Source organism: Nyctereutes procyonoides, unplaced genomic scaffold (assembly GCF_905146905.1).
Source record: "Nyctereutes procyonoides isolate TBG_1078 unplaced genomic scaffold, NYPRO_anot_genome, whole genome shotgun sequence".
Classification (NCBI taxonomy): Eukaryota; Metazoa; Chordata; class Mammalia; order Carnivora; family Canidae; genus Nyctereutes; species Nyctereutes procyonoides.
In genome coordinates, this window is record NW_026575122.1 from 23,202,033 (window position 1) to 23,222,351 (window position 20,319).

Here is a 20,319-nt window from a genome sequence, read left to right on the forward strand (position 1 = left end):
CCGCTGAGCCACCCGGGCTGCCCAAGATTGTTTAATCTTTACTTCATTTCTCAGCAGTGTATATTATGTGCAAAGGAGTCAATGTATTTGAAGCCCTTTCTTTTTTTTTTTAAAGACATTTCAGAATGATATTAAAATGCTTAAAACTGTTGTGAAAGAGGGATTAGACTCAGAATGGTAAATGTATTTTGTGTTATTGGTCAACTCTGTCTGAGTGGAGCTGTGGCTTATAGTGCTTTAAGACTGTCACGGAATCTGCTTATTTGGGTGTGTTCACTTAAGATCAGCTGTGGCTTAATCCATATGGTTGGTGCCAGAGAGGAAAATTTGGAGCAGTGAGTAGAATTTACACGAAAACAGATTTGGGTTTAATGTAAAAGAGAGCTCTTCTCATTAGAACTACCCGAGTTGAATAAGCTCCCCCAAGAAATAGCTAGTTTGCTGTCCTTAAGAGTGTTCAGAGAAAGGTTGTGCAAACTCTCTCCAGATGTTATATAAATTCAAATGTGAGGTCAAAGAAATGGACTAGGTAAACTTTACAGTCTCATCTGACTAAAATTCAGTATATAGCCTTAAATAGGTATGGTGGGAGGGCCTGCCAATTTCAAACCCTTAGAAGAGCCCTTTCATCAACCTGGCTTTGCCCCAACCTCAAATACACCGGAGCCTTGTGTAAATGATTTGTATTGTAGCAAGTTGTCCAAAGTGTCTTAATTTCCTGCCTGTACAATACTGCCTACACCCCAAACTAAACCCAAAATAGCATTTGTCTCTGCCTATACCCCCCCCCCCACACACACACACACCCTGGCCTTTTAGTTGGCTTTGTGGCAGACATTGCTGCCAGGAAAAAAGTTTTCACTAGTAATACATAAAGCTCAAGCTATACAGTCCCTGGGACTTATCTCCATGGCCACCCAATAACTCCATATATACTTTGGGTAACGAATTACAGGACCTAAGTGTCAACACTATTGTTACAGTAGCAAAGTAATGTGTATTTTGATGGTAAGAACTTCATTTTTAAAAGATTGACTTGTCCAGTGTGGAAAAATAGATGTAACCCAAACTATGAAGTAAGCTATGATTAGGCTCTCTTAACCTTATTTTTTTTAAATTGCTTAAAGGTTGCTACCTTGGTATATCTGGCTGTTAGCTATACAGTTATTATACACGCAGATTATAAAGTAATGAAATTTGATAGTGTTTTTCTTGATAGGTACATATCTACTTCCTTTTTTCTTTTATGGAGAAAAACTTTTTGCTGTTAACTCTAAGTTCATCTGAAATTTAAAGTTATTTTCCAAGGGGCATCTGAATTCTGTAGAGAAAGCCATGTGTAATATTTTTGTGAAATGGCTTTGCTAGGATCCCAAAGGCCATGTTGGAAAAACCAACACATCCAATAGGATTCAATTAAGGTACACATTATAAAACTTTGCATTTAGATTCAGGATAACTGGAATTCTTAGAACAGGCCTTCAGGTAATAGTCCTATTTATGTAGACATGTATATTCCATTAAATAACAAGTTTCACCTGCTCCAAATTTTTTCCCTGATGATATTTTATAATTCTATGAACTTAAAATTATAGTCACTTAATACAGAGGATTCCTTGGGAAAATTTGTCATGAAAAAAATTTGCTGTAGTCTCTAGACCTAGGGTATTGATTTAAATAACAAAACAATTATCTTGTTTTTAAATCATAATAGTTTAAGCTTATAAAAAGTATTTTAAAATAACTGTTATCTATAAGGTTTAAAGAATAATAAAGTAGATTCCCAGATGCCCACTACCCAGCTTGAGAAATGGAACATTAGCCATTCCTTTGAAGACCCCAGGGCATTCTTCCCTTACTGTCTTTCCTCCTCACCCCCAAGTGGTAACCAGGTCTGTATTTTGTGTTGGTGATTCCTTTTTTTCTCTATAGAATTACCATATATGTAGGTGTTGCAAAGGAATATATTGTTTTTCATGTTTTAAACTTTGTATCAATTGAAATGATTCTGCATTATGTTCTTCTGCAGTATGTTGCTATTAACATTGTATTTGATGGAGTCTTCCATGTCAAAATTCTTTTTTTTTTCATTGTATATTATATAAATATACTATAATTAATATTTTATTTTTCTGTTGGCTATTTGGGTTATTTTTAGTTTTTCATTCTTGAAAACTTGCCAATGTGCATATTCTTATGTCTACTGTTTGTGTTTTATTAACCTCCTTTCATTGTTTTCCTCCCTGATAATTTGGAGGTCGGGCATGCTGTTTCTCTTCTTTTAATGGTTACCAAAGACACTTTAACATGCATACTTAATTACACAAAGTCAAATTAATATCTTTAACTTCTTTGTGAACAAAATAAGGATCTTTGACTCTTGAGCTACTACCACCCCTCCAGACTTACTGTCATATCTTAGTTCTCTGTTGTTTTTCTTTTCTTTTTAACCCACAAGTTGTGTTTTATATGACTAATATTTGTTTAGATTAACCTACCTGTTTGCTTTTGATTTTTTTTACTCACTGTTCCTTCCATCTCAGGCCATCCTTCTAGGGACATTAGCTTGCTCTGCCAACTCTGTCGTTCAATGAACCAGTTAATTTTCAATATCTAATCTGTTTTTGAACTTCTCAAAGGAATATATGGCCTCCTGATAAATTCTTCATTATAGTGAAATCAGAGTATTTGTTTATGGTATTTATAGTATTTGTTCTCATAACTTCTTAAAACATTGACTGTATATGCTTAGGAGGAAGAAGCAGACGTTGAAGGAATTCAATATAAAACATTACGAACGTTTCAGCATGGAGTCAGAGTTGATGGCATAGCTTGGAGCCCAGAAACAAGACTTGATTCATTGCCTCCAGTAATCAAGTAAGTTTAAAACTTTTAAATGCAGTATTAATATCCTTTGTTTCATGTGATCTGAAGCCTTTGATCATGAGGACTTTTTTCCCTCTATTTCCATTTTCCCCAATTTTAGATGTTAGGTATTTTAACATCAGCCATTATATCATAATTTAGGCTTATTATCTGAATTTGTAATTTAAATATGCAACATGGTAGTGATGCCTTGAGTATATGTTGGGACCTGACTCCAAAGCTCTTGAATTTTATCTGAATCATTTGAAGTCTTCACAGATTCTTCCTGAATTCACCACCTACTCAAAGTACAACTCTGTTGAAATAAGTAAATTTGGTTGAGTCGTTAATGAACCTTCCTGCTACACACATAGGTCAATGTCACATTTTCATGTTTAAACAGTACATAAAACTGCAGTTCTTTCTTTTTTAAAAAATATTTTTTTAATTGGAGTTCAATTTGCCAACATATAGCATAACACCCAGTGCTTATCCCATTAAGTGCCACCCTCAGTGCCCGTCACCCTGTCACCTCCACCCCCCGCCCACCTCCCTTTCCACCACCCCTTGTTCATTTCCCAGAGTTAGGAGTCTCTCATGTTCTGTCTCCCTTTCTGATATTTCCCACTCATTTTTTCTCCTTTCCCCTTTATTCCCTTTCACTATTTTGTATATTCCCCAAATGAATGAGACCATATAATGTAAAACTGCAATTCTAATCCTTGGGCTTCAGTTTTTATGAAAGCATTTGAAAAGGAAAATTGCTTTTTGAGAAAAATCTTGACATTACCTGCTGAGGCCTTCTTCACAAGGCAGTATGTGTCAGGTTTTTTAATGTTTGTTACAAAACACTAGCCTTGTTTCCACAGGTATCAAATCTAAAATGTATGACTTCTTTTAGTAACAGTATAGCAACCATAAGTTAGCTCTTACTGAGCTAATCTAATTTTCTTAATTAACGGATAATTCACATGTGAAATTTTCAACTTTTGAGGGTACCATTTGATCAGTGTTAATGTGCATACACTTGCATAATCCGTGCTGGTAATACATTTCTGTCACTTCAAAAGGTTCTTTCTTCCCAGTTAATCTTTGTACCCCATCCTTTGCCAAAGCAACTGTTGATGTAATTTTCAGAAATTAATTTTGCCTATTCCAGAAGTTCATATAAATGGAATCATATAGAATGTATTTTTTTAAATCTAGTTTGTTGGTTTTGAGATTTATTCATGTTACAAGTACTGGTGATTCTTTTATTTTTGATGAATACTCCATTACACTGTATAAGTACCACTATTTGTTTATCCATTCTCCTCTAAATAGACACTGGGGCAGTTTCCAGTTTTTAGCTATTATGACTAAAGTTGCTGTAAGCACCTCTGTATATACCTTTTAATACATAATATGGTTTCATTTTTCTCAGGAATAGAACTGCTGAATCAGAGGGTAGACGTATGGTTTTTAACATTTTAAGAAAGTACCAGTTTCCATAGTGGCTCTTCTGTTTTATACTCCCACCAATAATCTAAAGATGTTCAACTTGCTCTGCCAACTCTTCAACATTTATTGTTGTCAGTCTTCAATTTTAGCCATTATCATTGGGACTGAAGTGACATTTCCCTGATGACTCACAATTTTGAGCACTTTTTCATATGCATCCTATTTCCTATCTAAAGAATATTTGCCTACAAGATTGTGAAGATGTTTTGTTCCTTCTATAAGCTATACAGGTGTTAGCTAACTGAATTTTAAATAATCCACATAATAGTGCTTGTTAACATATGTATATCATTGTCAACAGCCAGTTTGCTGTTCATTTCCTTTTATGTTAAAAGAAAATGTTCACAGACTCTGGAGCTAAACCAGGAGTCCCTCAGTCTCTGAATTCTCTAGGGGACTTTAAAAGCTATACAAAGTGTCTTCTTCCTTTATACAAAGTATCTTCTTCCATGGCTTTGCTAAGTGCCTGTTTTCCTATCCTCCTTTTAATGGATATGCTATATTGTTTGATTTTTTGTTTTTGCTTTTTGATAAGTGGCCTCAAATTCTTTTTTGAAATTCTGCAAATATATATAATAAATTCAGAACATTAACCATCACTTTTAAAGATAATATTTTTAGAGCAAGCTGACAGCACAATTTTGTTTTTAAGTAAATTATATATTTTTGTTACAAAATAATATTTACTATATCAAATTTGGGATATACAAAAACATTTTCAAAAATCATCTCTATACCCAATGCCCTATTTTTTCATAAATAATTGTACACAATTGTGATTAAACTCTATTTGTAAGTTTTTATACTTCTTATTTTACTTTTATATATAAATTCCAAAGTAAATACTATTTTTATCACAACTAAAGAGTTGCCTGTCAAGATGACTGAAGTAAAACTTGGTGGCTGTCTTGTCATCATTAACTTTTAACTTATAGTTAAAAAGAACACATTCCTAGAGTTTTATATTTAGCGTTTAGTTGCCTTCCATTCAACTGTCTTTCTCTGTTCATCCCTACTTACTTTTCTTCACACTTGCTGGAGAGCAACTCTTCACCTTACTTCTGTTCTCTGAGGCTTTATGGTTTAATTAAAGGATGGTGTAAATACACTTAACGCATATAAACTCAAGTAGCAACGTTTGGAGAAAGGTGGAACAACACAAGGTTTGCCATAAAGTTTGGTGAGTGTTTGTGTGTTCCTTTAATAAGATCCTTTCATTAATTTTTTTTTAAGTAAATAATCTTTGACTCCTGTAAGTCCTTTGTTTTCGATGTTTTTACTGAACATGGCCTTATTACTCTTTTACTAATACTTTATTTGTAAACTTTTTGCTTGGAATATTTCTTTTAAAAACCTTCTAAAGTAGCCTTTTTCTATTTTATTAGAGATGATTTTTAAATGATTTCTTATGACGTAAGTATGAGGAGATGTATGTTAGGAAACCCTCACATTAGTAATGTTGTTAGAAAAATCTGTTCTAGAGTTTCCTCTGAGTGGAAAAATATGAATACCCAAAACAATAGTAGGATAAATTCAAAGGAGAAAAACTAGATAGATAAGCTTTGTTTTTTACGTTTTCTTACCTTTTATTGGTATGTTATGAAATATAGCATACATGCCAAAAAGTGCCCCAAAAAGTACATGGGCAATTTAACAGGATTATTATAAAACAAACACCCATGTAATGGTCACCAGGTCAAGAAGTAGAACATTCCCAGCATCCAAGGACCCCTGGTGCCCCTCCCTAATCAACCCTCTTCCTTCCTGGTAAAGATAATTAAACTCATGATTATTTTTTTTTTTTTAATTTTTTTTTGTTTTATTTATTTATGATAGGCACACAGTGAGAGAGAGAGAGGCAGAGACATAGGCAGAGGGAGAAGCAGGCTCCATACACCGGGAGCCCGACGTGGGATTCGATCCCGGGTCTCCAGGATCGTGCCCTGGGCCAAAGGCAGGCGCCAAACCGCTGCGCCACCCAGGGATCCCTAAACTCATGATTATTATGGCAGTCATTTTCTTATCTTTTTAAAATAGTTTTATCAGCTATGTATGCATCCCTAAAACAATATAGTTATTATATTATTTTTTCCTACTTAATGAACTTTAATACAGATGGAATAATAATATCATTTTTTTGTCCTGCTTTGTTCATTTGACTTTATGTATGTGAGATTCATCCTTGTCTCTGCTTGTAACTCTGGTTATTGATTTGTGTTGGTTTTTGTTTTCTTAATTCCAGATTTTGTACTTCAGCTGCTGATATGAAAATAAGATTATTTACTTCAGATCTTCAAGATAAAAATGAATATAAGGTATATTGACAACTGTAATTCATAACTTTATTTGAAAACATCATTTTGCCTTTTTAATTGGATTTATCTCAATTTAAAATGACGTATAATGGTCACCTTTAAAGTATACAGTTTAGGATTTTATTTACTCTATTTTAGGCTATAGTAAGAACTACAGATTATAAATTTGATATTTATTAAAATATTAGGTAGGCACAACAAATGAGAGAGAATTAGAAATTCACATTTGGGTATAGTAGGAGTATTATAGACATGAACACGCATAGAGTTGAGAGTCCAACTTCGAGACAACCAATGATTAGTGCAGCATATAGGGCAAGGTAGAATTACAAAGCACTTAGGAGCGCAGACCCAGGAGCCAGACTGCCAGGGTTTGAAGCCAGTTCTCCCGCGTTAGTAGCAGTGTGACTGGTCAAGTTCTCAATTTCTTTGTGCTCAGTTCCTTATCTCTAACATGGAGATAATCATAGTATCTGTCTCATAAGATTATGAGCATTGACTGCGCTAATTCATATAAAACAAAACAATGCTTTGTACAAGTGAACCCTATGTATATGTTTTCTATTAGTATAATAAATAACCCTATAAAATAAGAGAAAGATGAGTACTGTATGATCTCACTTATATATGGAATTTTAAAAACCCAAACTCATAGAAACAGAATAGAGTGGTGGTTGCTGGGGTCTGGGGGAAATGAGTAGATGTTGGTCAAAGGGTACCAAACTTCCAGTAATAAGATAAGTAAGTTCTAGGAACCTAATGTACAGCACAATTAGTATAGTTAATAGAATGGGTTTTATACTTAAAAGTTGCTAAGAGAATAAGTATTAAATGTTCTCACCACAAAACAAAAATTAATTTCTAGGTTGTCATGGTTATTGGCTTCTAATACTTGTCTCCAGTGCTGGCAGGCACATTGAGGAAGTGAATAAAGACCTCAGAAGGTGAAATCCTTACTATGTGTTTATTAGGCAGTAAGTTTGCTGAGCAGTAGATATGAGTTAAAAAGTTCAGGAGGCTCTATCTCGGTGCCCCTAGAAAGTTCTTCTAGCTTTAATTTTTATTAAAGCTTTATATAATAAGTGAGAGAGGAGGTGAGATGAGGACAGGTACAGTAAAAAAGTGTGTGTGTGTTTTTATAAGAAATGCATACTAGAAAAAAAAAGATCAAGCTAATAGCAGTGTGTTGAGTGATCAGCTTCTTTCCAAGATAAACCTTCCAGTAAAGTGGGTGTATAAATCATGCTTTAAAAATAGCAGATTGCTTAAGAAATATTTATAGAAAAGGGAAGCATGCAGTGAAAGTTTTTAAGGCAGTGAAGTAAAAATATTAGTTAGAAATATTGTAGATTATTTTCCTGTATTCTTACTACCTTTTCCCCTTATGTCAGGTTTTAGAGGGCCATTCAGATTTCATTAATGGCTTGGTGTTTGATCCCAAAGAAGGCCAAGAAATTGCAAGTGTGAGTGATGATCATACCTGCAGGTATGTTACTTACGTTAAAAGCACATTTTTCAATTTTCATCTTATTTTAATGAGAATTACATTGTAAAATTACAGAAAATATAATTTTCATATATACTCCATAAAAATGTTGTAAAAGGTGCACACTTTATTTAAATTATAAGCATGGCACAGACATAAGTTTCAAAACTAGTGAGTTCTCATCCCAGATAATGAAAACTTCCCTCTCTGCCTCTTAGTTTATATATATATATGCATTTATGAAATTTAAATATATATTGGGTCAAATTCTCCACTATTGGGTAAGATCAGTAGGACAATAAAAGGCAGTTGCCATATTGTGAATTTATTTTGCAGATCCTGTCTGATAACTTGATGTTTAATGAATTGTAAATCTTCTTTGCTAAAAAAAAGACATGAGAAATTTCCTGTTTTGACAAATCTGAAGTCTCTATATAAGGTTTTCTGTAGATATAGTGCATTCAATATCCTTTTCTTCCATCCCATTCTCCATTTTGGAATGGATGAGAGCTATAACATTTTTTAATAGTGCCTAACAGTGGAGAATTTCACAAATAAAGAACAAGATGAAGAGCGAGAGTAGGAGGTGGAAATAAGCTGAGGAGTCAGGAGTGAGATGAGGGAATTCTAAAGGAGTGCCAGTTTCATTTGCTTTAACAGTACTGTGAGAAAAAAAAACACAGCTCTGCTATTTCACATAGTTTTAATATTTGATAAGGCTATAACAAAATCATTAGTATTTGTGAATACCGTATACACATAAAACCTTTAAATATGTGTCCTTTCACACTGGCAGTAAAGCCATTAGCTACTCTTTCGATTTTAATCATAATAGCTCATCTTTTTAAAGTTACAGAGTCATAGGTCATTATTCTTTATATACTGCCTGGGAAAATGTTCATGTCAAGGACAGAAAAATTTACATGCCATTAAGGTGTTAGGGCCTCAAATGTTACAAACCTCAAGTTTGTATAGAGACCTGAAGAGTAAATGGGATAATTTTTAAGGTAAAATTTAGAATAGATCACAGATATAAATAATGACATTTTAGTTCTGTAACTCATGGACTTTCCTAATCACAAGCATTTGGAATAATGAAACTTGAGAAGGGGGAAAATAAGTGACTTTGCAAGCCAAGGAATAACCTCTGAATAGTGAACAATAGCTAGAGACCTGGGATTACATTCAGTGGTCTGTGATTACTTTTTTTTTCTTATAGTAGAATTTTGGGGTTTTTTAGACTAGTAAAATTGTCCTAAAATTTTAGGGACTGACAAAGGGTTGCCAACTTTTTGTCAAGTAATAAGAATTTTAAAAAGTCTGCTGCCTTCTATTATTACCATCATTTTATGAAAGTAAGAACATTGTTACTCTAAAAAGGAGAAAGGCTTAACTTCAAAGTAAGTCCTTTAAATAAATTTAGCTTTTTGAAAAACTTACTCTGATGCCCCTAATTGCTTTATTTTGCTAGACTGTGGTTGATGATGTTATTGTTCAACAAATACTTACTCTCCCTCCCCCTTCACATGGAAGGAGATTTTCCCACACCATTGGGTTTAGCTTGTTTAGGCCATCACAATGTTAGCAGTTGTGATGCAAGCAGACATTGAAATGATTTACCTGGTTTGTGTTGACCTGTCCTCTGTCTCCTATAAGATGAACATGTCTGGATAGCTACTGGTCCCAGAATGAGAAACATATGGAACAAATATGGACCCATCTGGTATTATGAAATAGAGCTTCCTGCAGACTTGTGAGCAAGAAATTTATGCTTATTTTTATAAGCCATTGAGATTTGGAGGTTGATAACATCATTTTAGCAAAGCTGGGGAGCTAAACTTAGAATTCATCAGGTTAGTTCTCCTATCAGAAGTAAAGGACAGTCTGATTGGCTATTAAAGAAAGTCAAACCTCTTGGGCCAAAAACAATATATATGAGACTTTTAAAAGAAACAGCATAGGGATGCCTGGGTGGTTCAGAGGTTGGGCCGCTCAGGCAGTGGTCCCGGGATCTGGGATCAAGTCCCGCATTGGGCTCCTGCAAAAAGCTTGCTTCTCCCTCTGCCTATGTCTGTCTGTCTGTCTGTCTCTCTCTCTCTCTCTCTCTCTCTCTCTCTCTGTGTGTGTGTGTGTGTCTCATGAATAAATAAACATATCTTTAAAAAAAAATAAAAGAAACAGCATAAATCAAGAAGTTTAAGGAAGAATAATAAGTATCATACATTCATAATAACAAATGGAAGAAGGGATTCCGAGAGGACTACAAGAGGAAAATATTTCAGTACGACTATCTTCATTAATTCAAAGCATAGAATTAATTGCCAAGTTACGAATAAAGACACCATCCAAATGGCAGCTGTGGTTTGGGCAATGGAAATAGCTATTTATATCTTAGGAATCGTCCCTATCTCTATACTAAAGAAATGCCTACCATAGTTTGGGTCTGCATGTTTCATTCGTTCACTTGGACAAATGAAATCCTTGTCCAATCATAGGCAAATCCTCTTTCATCTTGGAAGTAATTTTATGTGCAGGTGATACCATGCTTAAAAATACATACTCAATAGAATAGCCTGAAGGTCAACAAGGAACTAGAGGATTTGAACAACATTATAAACAACTAGACCTAACAGACGTATACGAAACACTCCAAACACTTTCAGCATCACCAGAATACACATTCTTCTCAAGTATACATGAAACATCCTCCAGAATAAACATTATGTCAAGCCTAAAAACAAGTCTAAATAAATTTTAACAGATCAAAGTCATGCAGAGTATCTTGTTTGACCACAGAATAAACCAGGAGTCAGTAACAGAGGTAAAATTGAAAAATCTACAAATATCAACATATAAACAGTCAAAAAAGAAATAAGAATTTAGAAACTTCTCTGAGGTGAGTACGAATGAATACACAACAAAATTTACAAGATGCAGCAAAACCATGCTCAGAGGGAAATTTATGGCTATAACCACCTATATTAAAAAAGAAGAAATAACTGGTATCAGTAACATCAGTTTACACCTTTAAAGAGCTGGAAAAAGAACAAAGGAAACCCAAAGGGAGCAGAAGGAGGAAAGTAAAGATGACAGCAGAGATAAAATAGAAATAGAAAATAATAGAGAATAGATGACACCAAAAGTTGGTTCTTGGAGAAGATAAAACAAAATTTGCAAACCTTCAGCAAGACAGACGATTCCAATTAGTAAAATCAGAAAAAGTGGGATATTACTACTGACCTTACAGAAATAAAAAAGATTTTTAAGAGAGTATTATGAACAGTTACAAACCAACAAATTTACCTAGATGAAATGGTAAAGTCCCAGAAACACAAAATTCCCAAAACTCAAGAAAAAGAGAATATCTGAATAGACCTATAGAAAATAAGGAGATTGAATCAGTAATCAAAAACTTCCCAAAAAAGCAAGCCTAGGACAAGATGCTTCACTTGTGAATTCTACCAAACATTTAAAGAAGAATCAACACCAATCTCTCAAATACTTCTAGAGAATTGAAGAGGAAGGAACATTCTCTAAGTCATTTTATGATGCCAGCATTATCTTGATACCAAAGGCATCACGAGAGAACTGTAAACTAATATCCCTTACAAATATTGATGCAAAAATCATCAACAGTGGGACGCCTGGGTGGCTCAGTGGTTGAGCGTCTGCCTTTGGCTCAGGTCATGATCCCAGGGTCCTGGGATTGAGTCCCACATTGGGCTCCCTGCAGGGAGCCTGCTTCTCCCTCTATGTCTCTGCCTCTCTCTGTGTCTCTCATGAATAAATAAATAAAATCTTAAAAAAAAAAATCCTCAACAATATCTGTGTAAAACTGGAAAACTCTTAGTGGATAACATAGGGGCAGATATATGTGACTTTGGATCTGGCAGTGGGTTCTTAAATATGACACCAAACAACAACAAAATAAATATAAATTGGACTTAATCAAAATTTAAAACTTTGGACATCAGAGGATACTGTCAAAGAGTAAAAAGACAACTCACAGAATGGAAGAAGATATTTGCAAATCATAACTGATAAAGGTCTGGTATGCAAAATACATGAAGAACTCTTAAAATTCAACATTAAAAAGACAAAAGACAACCCAGATAGAACTGTTGGGTCATCATACTGTACACCTAAAATTATTATAATACTATATACTAGTTATACTTCAATAAAATAAAGACAACCCAATTTTAAAAAATGGACAAAGGACTTCAATACACTTGAATTCTCAAAAGAAATGTGAAATAGAGATGCCTGGGTGGCTCAGTGGTTGAGCGTCTGCCTTTGGCTCAGGTTGTGATCCCAGGGCCCTGGGATCGAGTCCCACATCGAGCTCCCTGCAGGGAGCCTGCTTCTCCCTCTGCCTATGTCTCTGCCTCTCTCTCTGTGTGTCTCATGGATAAATAAATAAAATCTTTTTAAAAAAAAAAAAAGATATAACCACAAGCACATGAAAAGATGCCAAATGTCATTAGGGAAATGCAAATCAAAAGCACAATGAAATATTGCTTCACACTCACAAGGATACATTAAAAACAAAAACAGAAAGTAACAAGTGTTGGGAAAAGTGAAGAAATTGGAACTCTCAAACTCTGCTGATGGGAATGTAAAATGGTGCAGATATTGTGGAAACATTGTGGCGGTTTTCTCAAATAGCTAAACATGTGACCCAGCAATTCTACTCCTAGGTATACATCCAAAAGAATTGAAACAGGTATTCAAACAAAAATTTAACAAAGGAATATTTCTAGCAATACCCTTCACAATAGCCAAAAGGTGGAAATAAACAAATGGCTAGATAAACAAAAAGTGGCACATCCATATGTTGAGAGACAATTCAGCTCTAAAAAAGGAATGAAGTACGGATACATGCTACAACATGGTTAAAACTCAAAAACATTATGCTTAGTGAAAGAAGGTAGACATAAAATATTCTCAGATTCCATTTATATAAAATCTCCAGAATAAGCAAATGTATAGAAACAGAAAGCAGATAAGTGATTGCCAGGAACAGTGGGAGAGGGAGGAAATAGAAGTGACTGCTCAGTAGGAATAGTGTTCCCTTTTGAGATAATCAAAATGTTCTGGGACTAGAGAGTTGTGATGGTTCCACAACAATATAAATGTACTAAGTGGCCGTGAATCATGCACTTTAAAATGGTGCATAAAATAAAGTAAGTGACTAAGTCAATAAATATTTTAAATACTAAGATATGTTATGTAAAATACTATAGTCAATACAAAGGAATATCACATTACATCCATGACCAAAAAGACCATATAACAGGAGCGGGACTACAATATGAATTCTTAACATTTTATACTATAAAGGGCAGAAAAAATATTTCTCTCTGACTCAGTGCCAACTTAAAATAATTTTTAAAATAAATATTTTGACCTATGCATGGTTTCTAGTGTTTGACTTTGTCATTTCCAAGAGAGACACAGAATTATAATTAGCTAGATTTATGGCCATAGGAACATCATTTCAAAACAGTCTATCCCCTGAACAAGTTCATAAGGTTTATCTATTGTATTGAAATTGCCAAATTCTGAATCAGACAGAATGAACATAGTTCTTACTTATACTAAACTAGTATGTCAGTATATGGTTTAAGAAGTTATCATTTATTTATCTCTAGTTATATAGAATAAATGTATTGAGAATAAACTAATCTATAGACTCATAGACTAGTTCATTCAGTTAGCAAATATCAGACATCTACTATGCACCAGGCACTGTGCTAGACTCAGTCATCACTGACCTATTTTTTTTCTTTCTTTCTTTGGAGCGTTGGGACAGTAAGGGAAAGAGGAGAGGAAGGGGAGGGAGAAACAGACTTACTTTTATACTTGTGACTAATCATTTCAAAACCATTCAGGCTTCTCCAAGACTGACAAAGGTATTTTATTTTGTGTAAATTAATTGCAGTATTAATAAGCAAAAATGTTAGTAAATATTTTATTGAGTGCTTTACTGTATGTTAACCACCACTCTTAAGTACTTTACCTAGGTAAATTTAATTAATTTTTACAACAATTCTGAGATAAGTACTATTTTATACTCACTTTACACGATGGGGATACTAAGATATAGAGAGGCTAAGTAATTGTGGAAAGGGACATAACTGTTAAGTAGAGGAACAGGGATATCAGGCAGTCTGGCCCCAGTACCTGCACTCTTAACTCATTCACCTGCCCGAGTAACAATTTTCATGTTTACCCTGAGAAGATGGTATTCATATCTGAAAATATTTTTAGATCTGTCCTCTCTATATTCTGTAATCTAACTTCATTAATTCAATTGTGAACCAACGTGCTACTCATAGTCGGAAATGTTATTATAGAAGAGGGTAGCTTAAATTTTATCTAAGCTTCCATCTAGTTTTAGTATTCTGTGATCTATGCAAGTTTATAAGAAAATTGAGTTCTCATTTAAATTAGCAGTTCTTTATCAGCCCCAGTATCCCCCTTTTAAAATATTTTGGGGATCCCTGGGTGACTCCACAGTTTAGCGCCTGCCTTCGGCCCAGGTCGTGATCCTGGAGACCCGGGATTGAGTCCCGCATCGGGCTCCAGGCATGGAGCCTGCTTTTCCCTCTGACTGTCTCTGCCTCTCTCTCTCTCTCTCTCCCTACCTCTGTCTCTTATGAATAAATAAAATCTTTTTTAAAAAATAAAAAATATTTTAAAATGCCAGCTATACAGTCTTAAATGAAACTCAGAGAAATATAAGCTATCAAAATATATAATCAGGATGTGAGGGTGATCTGGCTGCGACATCTGTCACCCCATTGATTGCCAGGGTTGATTTGGCTGATCTGGCTGGCTAGGCGGGTGTCCCCTTCCTCCCTCACCGTTCCATGTGCGTCCCTCCCGAAGCTGCGCGGGGTCGTAGAGGACGACCATCCCCGATAGAGGAGGACCGTTCTTCGGTCAAGGGTATATGAGTAGCTGCGCTCCCCTGCTAGAACCTCAAAATACATAATCATAAAAAATAATTTTAGTATCTTAATAGTATTATAGGATTCTATAAAAAGAAAATTGTTACAGACTAACAGTGTAGTATGTATTACTCAGGACTACATAAGAAGACAATGAGGTAGTCTTTGTCCATGTTTACAATGAATAAATTGGAATATCAGAAAAATAAGATGACAGGAAAATGTAAGGCAGAGGCAAGGATGCCAATGCACAGTTCGAAGGATATGTTTTGCATAAAGTACAATGTAAAATAGTGCCATCTGGAGTTCTGCACCGTCATATCCCTGAGTAGAGCTATGGTTATTAGAATAAAACTCAAAATCAGAAGTAATAGAAAGTGAAAGAGGAAAATAATGTTTTCAAAGTAGAAATAACACAAGACAAATTATAGGATGTCAAGTTGAAAAACTAAGGAAAGATAATATTCTTGCAAATCAGTTTTTATGTGGATAATATCAGTACTTCACTGTTATGCCATGGGATGGAATGCTAACAAAAATTGCAAAAAGTGTATATTCTACCTTGAAATACCCCCACCTCTAGAGGTATTTTGTAAATTTCATTCTCATTTAATGAATCCATTCATTTAATCCTTGATCCTTATGTGGTAGGTTTTCTTCTTATTCCTTTTTATAGAGGAGAATCCTAGGCCATCTAGCTTTACTGCATTATGCTGCTTCTACTTTAACACTCCTTAAGTTTTAGTCTTTTTATATTATTGAAAAAGCAGATATTCAGATTACCTGTGTGTTCTGATCAAAATCAAGCATTATGTAGGGCTTAATAAAATTGATAGAATGGTAGAGTCATGTCTACAGAAGTGTTACCTTCTACTTATGAGGAATTAATAATTTTTGAAAGATGCCTTTGCTAAAACATTCTATACCGTACTTGAAATGATGATGTCATGTTCCCTCTTTATATTTTATTAGCCCAGTTCATAGGTGAGGAAAAGAGTAAAGAGAAACAGACCTATGTAGGGGTAAGGAAAATTACTCTAGAGGAGACTGCTCTGGCCTTTGCACTAATAAGGTATTTTTCAGGGTCAGCCCTGCTTTACTACCTTGGAGTCATCACAGCTTTTACAAGGGTGCCCTTGTGGCAGGTACTCAATGAGTGAGTGGGGGAAGTAATGAATACCAATCCGTACCACAGCATCTTGCCATCACCAAAACATCTGACAGATGTGTTTTGTGTTTAAGAGAAATTCTCAGGTAAATTATGGCATTAACCATTCGCCCTCATGTTTGATACCATTTCCTTTATGGTTCCTCATCATCTCCACCATATTCAAATACATGTGCATAAACATACACATATAATTAAATATACATGTATATGTATATACACATATGTGCATGTATGCATGTGTATACATATGCACAGGGAATTGTCAGGACCGGTGTCCATTGTTATGATCCAGCATTATCAAAAGGAGGTTAAAATTATAATATTTGAGAAGTAAATAAGTGCATATTCGTTTAGAAAGATTAATTATCCTACACCTCCAAAAGAAGGTGAAAATGGTGTTTAAGTATTTAATGGGTTAAGTTTATTATTTTAAAAACTCACTAATACAGAACATCTTATTCCCAAGTCAGTGCCAAATAACAGATGTTCTTGTATATTAAAAACAGTACCGTTCTGTAAGAACAAGTCAGATCAACAATTATTTATTAAACGCATTTAGTATAGCCAACATTTAGTACTTTGGGGGATACAAAAGAAATAGAAGACCCAGTACTCACTGTTACTACAAAGGATGTCAGAAGTAAATCCCTTTCCTCCTCCACCTCCCCAATAGTCTTTTTAAATATTAGATAAAATTTATGGTGAAGAAAAATTGGCTTCTAGAAACTAAGAATTAAAAAAAAAAAATAGAAACTAAGAATTCTTGTTTAAGACTAAAATAATAGAAACGTAATGTGCTATTCATCTCGTCTATAAAACATGGGATATTAGTAGCTGTCATGTTCTAGCTGTTATCATTTTTAAAAAGAATGGGAGAGGGGTAGCATATAAAAAATAAGATTGCTTTTTTTTTTTTTTTTTTTTTTTAGGAATAGAACCATACCATTGGATAGGGGAATACTAAATTACCTAAGATGTTCACTAAGCCAGTTGTATTGTTTTTTGAAACATTGTACAAGAAGAAAAAGAATGTTTATCAAATGTCTTCCATGTACCTCAGGCTAGTCAAGTTCTTTCCATATTACCATTGTTATGTACATTTGAGAGTCTTCAAAATCCATAGGTAAGATGGAGTGTTCCTACCCCACCCCTGCTCCAACTGGGATTTTAAAATATGTGATCTAGTTAAAAATAGTCCTCACAGGAAAACAGAAAGAAGGGGACAAGGAGCCTTCAGTAAAGCATTCCTTGGAAAGGTTAATCCCTTAATCAGGAGCAAGTAAACTGTGCCAAATAATTCCAGGTACAAAGTGAAATCAGCAGAATTTATATTATTTATTATTAATATATGGTTAAATAATTGCAGAAATAAAGTTCTCTGCTTCTAAAAGTCCATGTAATTTTTTGTAACATTTTGAATGAAGATAATTATTGCACAGTTATAACAAGAGCTTTAAGAATGGGATAAATAGGGATCCCTGGGTGGCGCAGCGGTTTGGCGCCTGCCTTTGGCCCAGGGCGTGATCCTGGAGTCCCAGGATCGAATCCCACGTCGGGCTCCCGGTGCATGGAGCCTGCTTCTCCCTCTGCCTGTGTCTCTGCTTCTCTCTCTATCTGTGTGACTATCATAAATAAATAAAAATTTAAAAAAAAATGGGATAAATAAAGTTTGTGTTGGGTTTGGTAATAGTTTTCCTCCAATGAATAGAACGTAAGGATTCTGTGTCGTTATAAGAACTATCCAAAAGATATACTAAAATCTGTTGATCATATTTGCAGACCTTTTTTAATTCGATGCAGTAAAATAGTATGTTAATGCAAGGTTATAACTGAGTAAAAGTTATAAAGTGATGCAAGACTTTACTAAACTTTTATATGATTGTGTACTGGTCATACCCCTCTCTAATATTCAATTCTTTGTTCTCTCTCATGTGCCTTGTAGATGAAATACAAAACCACTATTTCATAAGGTGTATTACCATATCAGTGACTGCAGTAATTTAAGCTTGTTTTATGTGGCCCTCGTGTGGTTGCAGTAAGTGAATTGTATAAATGAGAATCAGATCCATAAATGTTTTTCAGGTTTATTTTGAAAGCCCATTTATGTCACTAATGTGGACTACTTTTCCTCATTTACAACATAATAGTCAAATTTTAGGTTGTAACATATATCAAAATTTTTCTTGGAAATAATGAAATTCTAATATTTCCTGGATAGTATTACTGGTGTTTATGTTAAAGGAAAAGTCCTTTTACTCTGAATTCCTTGAAGATGAAATCATTATATATGATCTGTTTGAAAACTACCATATGGTATTTCTTTGCGGTTGAGAGTTTAATTTTAAGGTTTATTTTTAAATGTGACAAAATTTCTCTCATTCCTATCCTTCAAAAATCTATCTCTCTACATAAATTAAGATGTTAATTTTCCCCTGGGGCAGCCCAGCTGGTTTCTCACCTATGTGATGATAAGCTTGTAGTTTCTGCCGAATTTGTTTATAATTTCAAGAAAACAAAATGAAGCAATAACATGTGAGCTTATAAGATTTTTTAACTCTTCCAAGGCTTTGTGAAGATTTACAATAGTAGATTATTTTATGTATACTACTTGGTTTATTAGTATTGTGTTTGAAACAGGCCACCTTTGTCTCTCCTTCAAAATACACACAGCCTTTGATTATTGACTCTATTTTGACTCATTATCTTTTTTATTGAAGGATCAAATAATAAGCAAATGCAATTACCATTTTCATTTTTATAATTTTTCTTACACTCAAGTGAATAAAATTTCTGGTAGTCTGTTTCTTTTATCATTAATATTTACTGGTACATTAATACTACTTAGTAGTATCTAGCATTTAAAATAAAAAGCAAAACTAGTCTAATCTTAGTCCTCAATATATTTGAAATACTGACACATACTAAAAGTATATACCCTATACAAAATTCTTATTTTATACTACCATGCCATTTTTGTTGCCCCTACTGTCACCACACTAATTTACCATTCCCACTATCAAGATTTGCCCATCTAATCCCTAGATTTTGCACCTAAAACCAGACATTTTAGCACTAAATTACTTTGTAATTTGTTTCACTTCTTCCTATTTCTATGTTCTCTTACTAAGGAAATATACTGTTTTTCCTTTTTCTAAATTATCCATGCTGTGATGAGTAACTTAGTGATTGTGTCTGCCTGTGTCTCTGCATCTCTCTCTCTCTTTCTGTGTCTCTCATGAATAAATAAAATCTTAAAAAAAAAAAAAGAAAGATTATGGTTATTTTTTGCTTTACTGATTAGAGAGGGTCAAATGAATTACAGATGTGTCATTTAAGTCATCCATTCCTTCTTTTGTCTGTGTTGTCAGAAATATTTAGTAGCAGAAATTTCCTTCTACAGTGAACTCCTTAACAGAGAATGAGATGCCAAAAATGGAGAGCAAATAAAGAACATAGTATTACCCAGGAAGTTTCCTTTCATATTCTAGGAGGGAACATCTCCCTCTATTGACAATTTAAAAGACCCTTGAGAATATCTAGGATATCTCCGATACACCAACATTCAACTTACGGGACCTTTTTATTAATTAAATGGGACAATGACATTTAAATACCATATGGTAGGGATACTTAATATTCTACTGAAAAATGCTCAGCCTGAAATGAGGCAATAATTTTAATAATAAACTACCAAAAGTAAAGTGTAATTCATAATCATAGATCTGGACAGTTCTCCATCAGTACATTTTACAGCTGAAATCTAAGAGTTCAACTTAGAAAGGACCACAGGGTTGGCAGGGTTGGAGGGGGTTTTTGATAGTCAAATTAGGTCAAAACTGTCATTTATTTTCCTTTACTTGAAGAGGGATGCTATCTGTACTCCAGTGTCCTTTGATTTAATCTGTAATGACTTCTTAATATGTCAGTAAATTAATTTTACCTTAAAAGCTTTTCTTTGAAATTTCCCTTGCAAACATTTAAATAGGTAAACAATGCATTTCATATAGCTCCTGAGTTTTGGTCAAG

At 34.2% G+C, this 20,319-nt stretch overlaps 1 protein-coding gene across 2 annotated transcripts in view; it reads left to right on the top strand.

Annotated features, from left to right (window-relative positions):
• NUP37 (nucleoporin 37) overlaps positions 1–20,319 on the top strand; it is a 41,608-nt gene that overhangs the window by 5,824 nt on the left and 15,465 nt on the right. For both annotated transcript variants that reach the window (XM_055336469.1, XM_055336468.1), the window contains 3 exons: positions 2,753–2,877; positions 6,608–6,680; positions 8,072–8,166. In XM_055336469.1, coding sequence (XP_055192444.1) covers positions 2,753–2,877; positions 6,608–6,680; positions 8,072–8,166 — 293 coding nt within the window. The remainder of the gene's footprint in view (positions 1–2,752; positions 2,878–6,607; positions 6,681–8,071; positions 8,167–20,319) is intronic.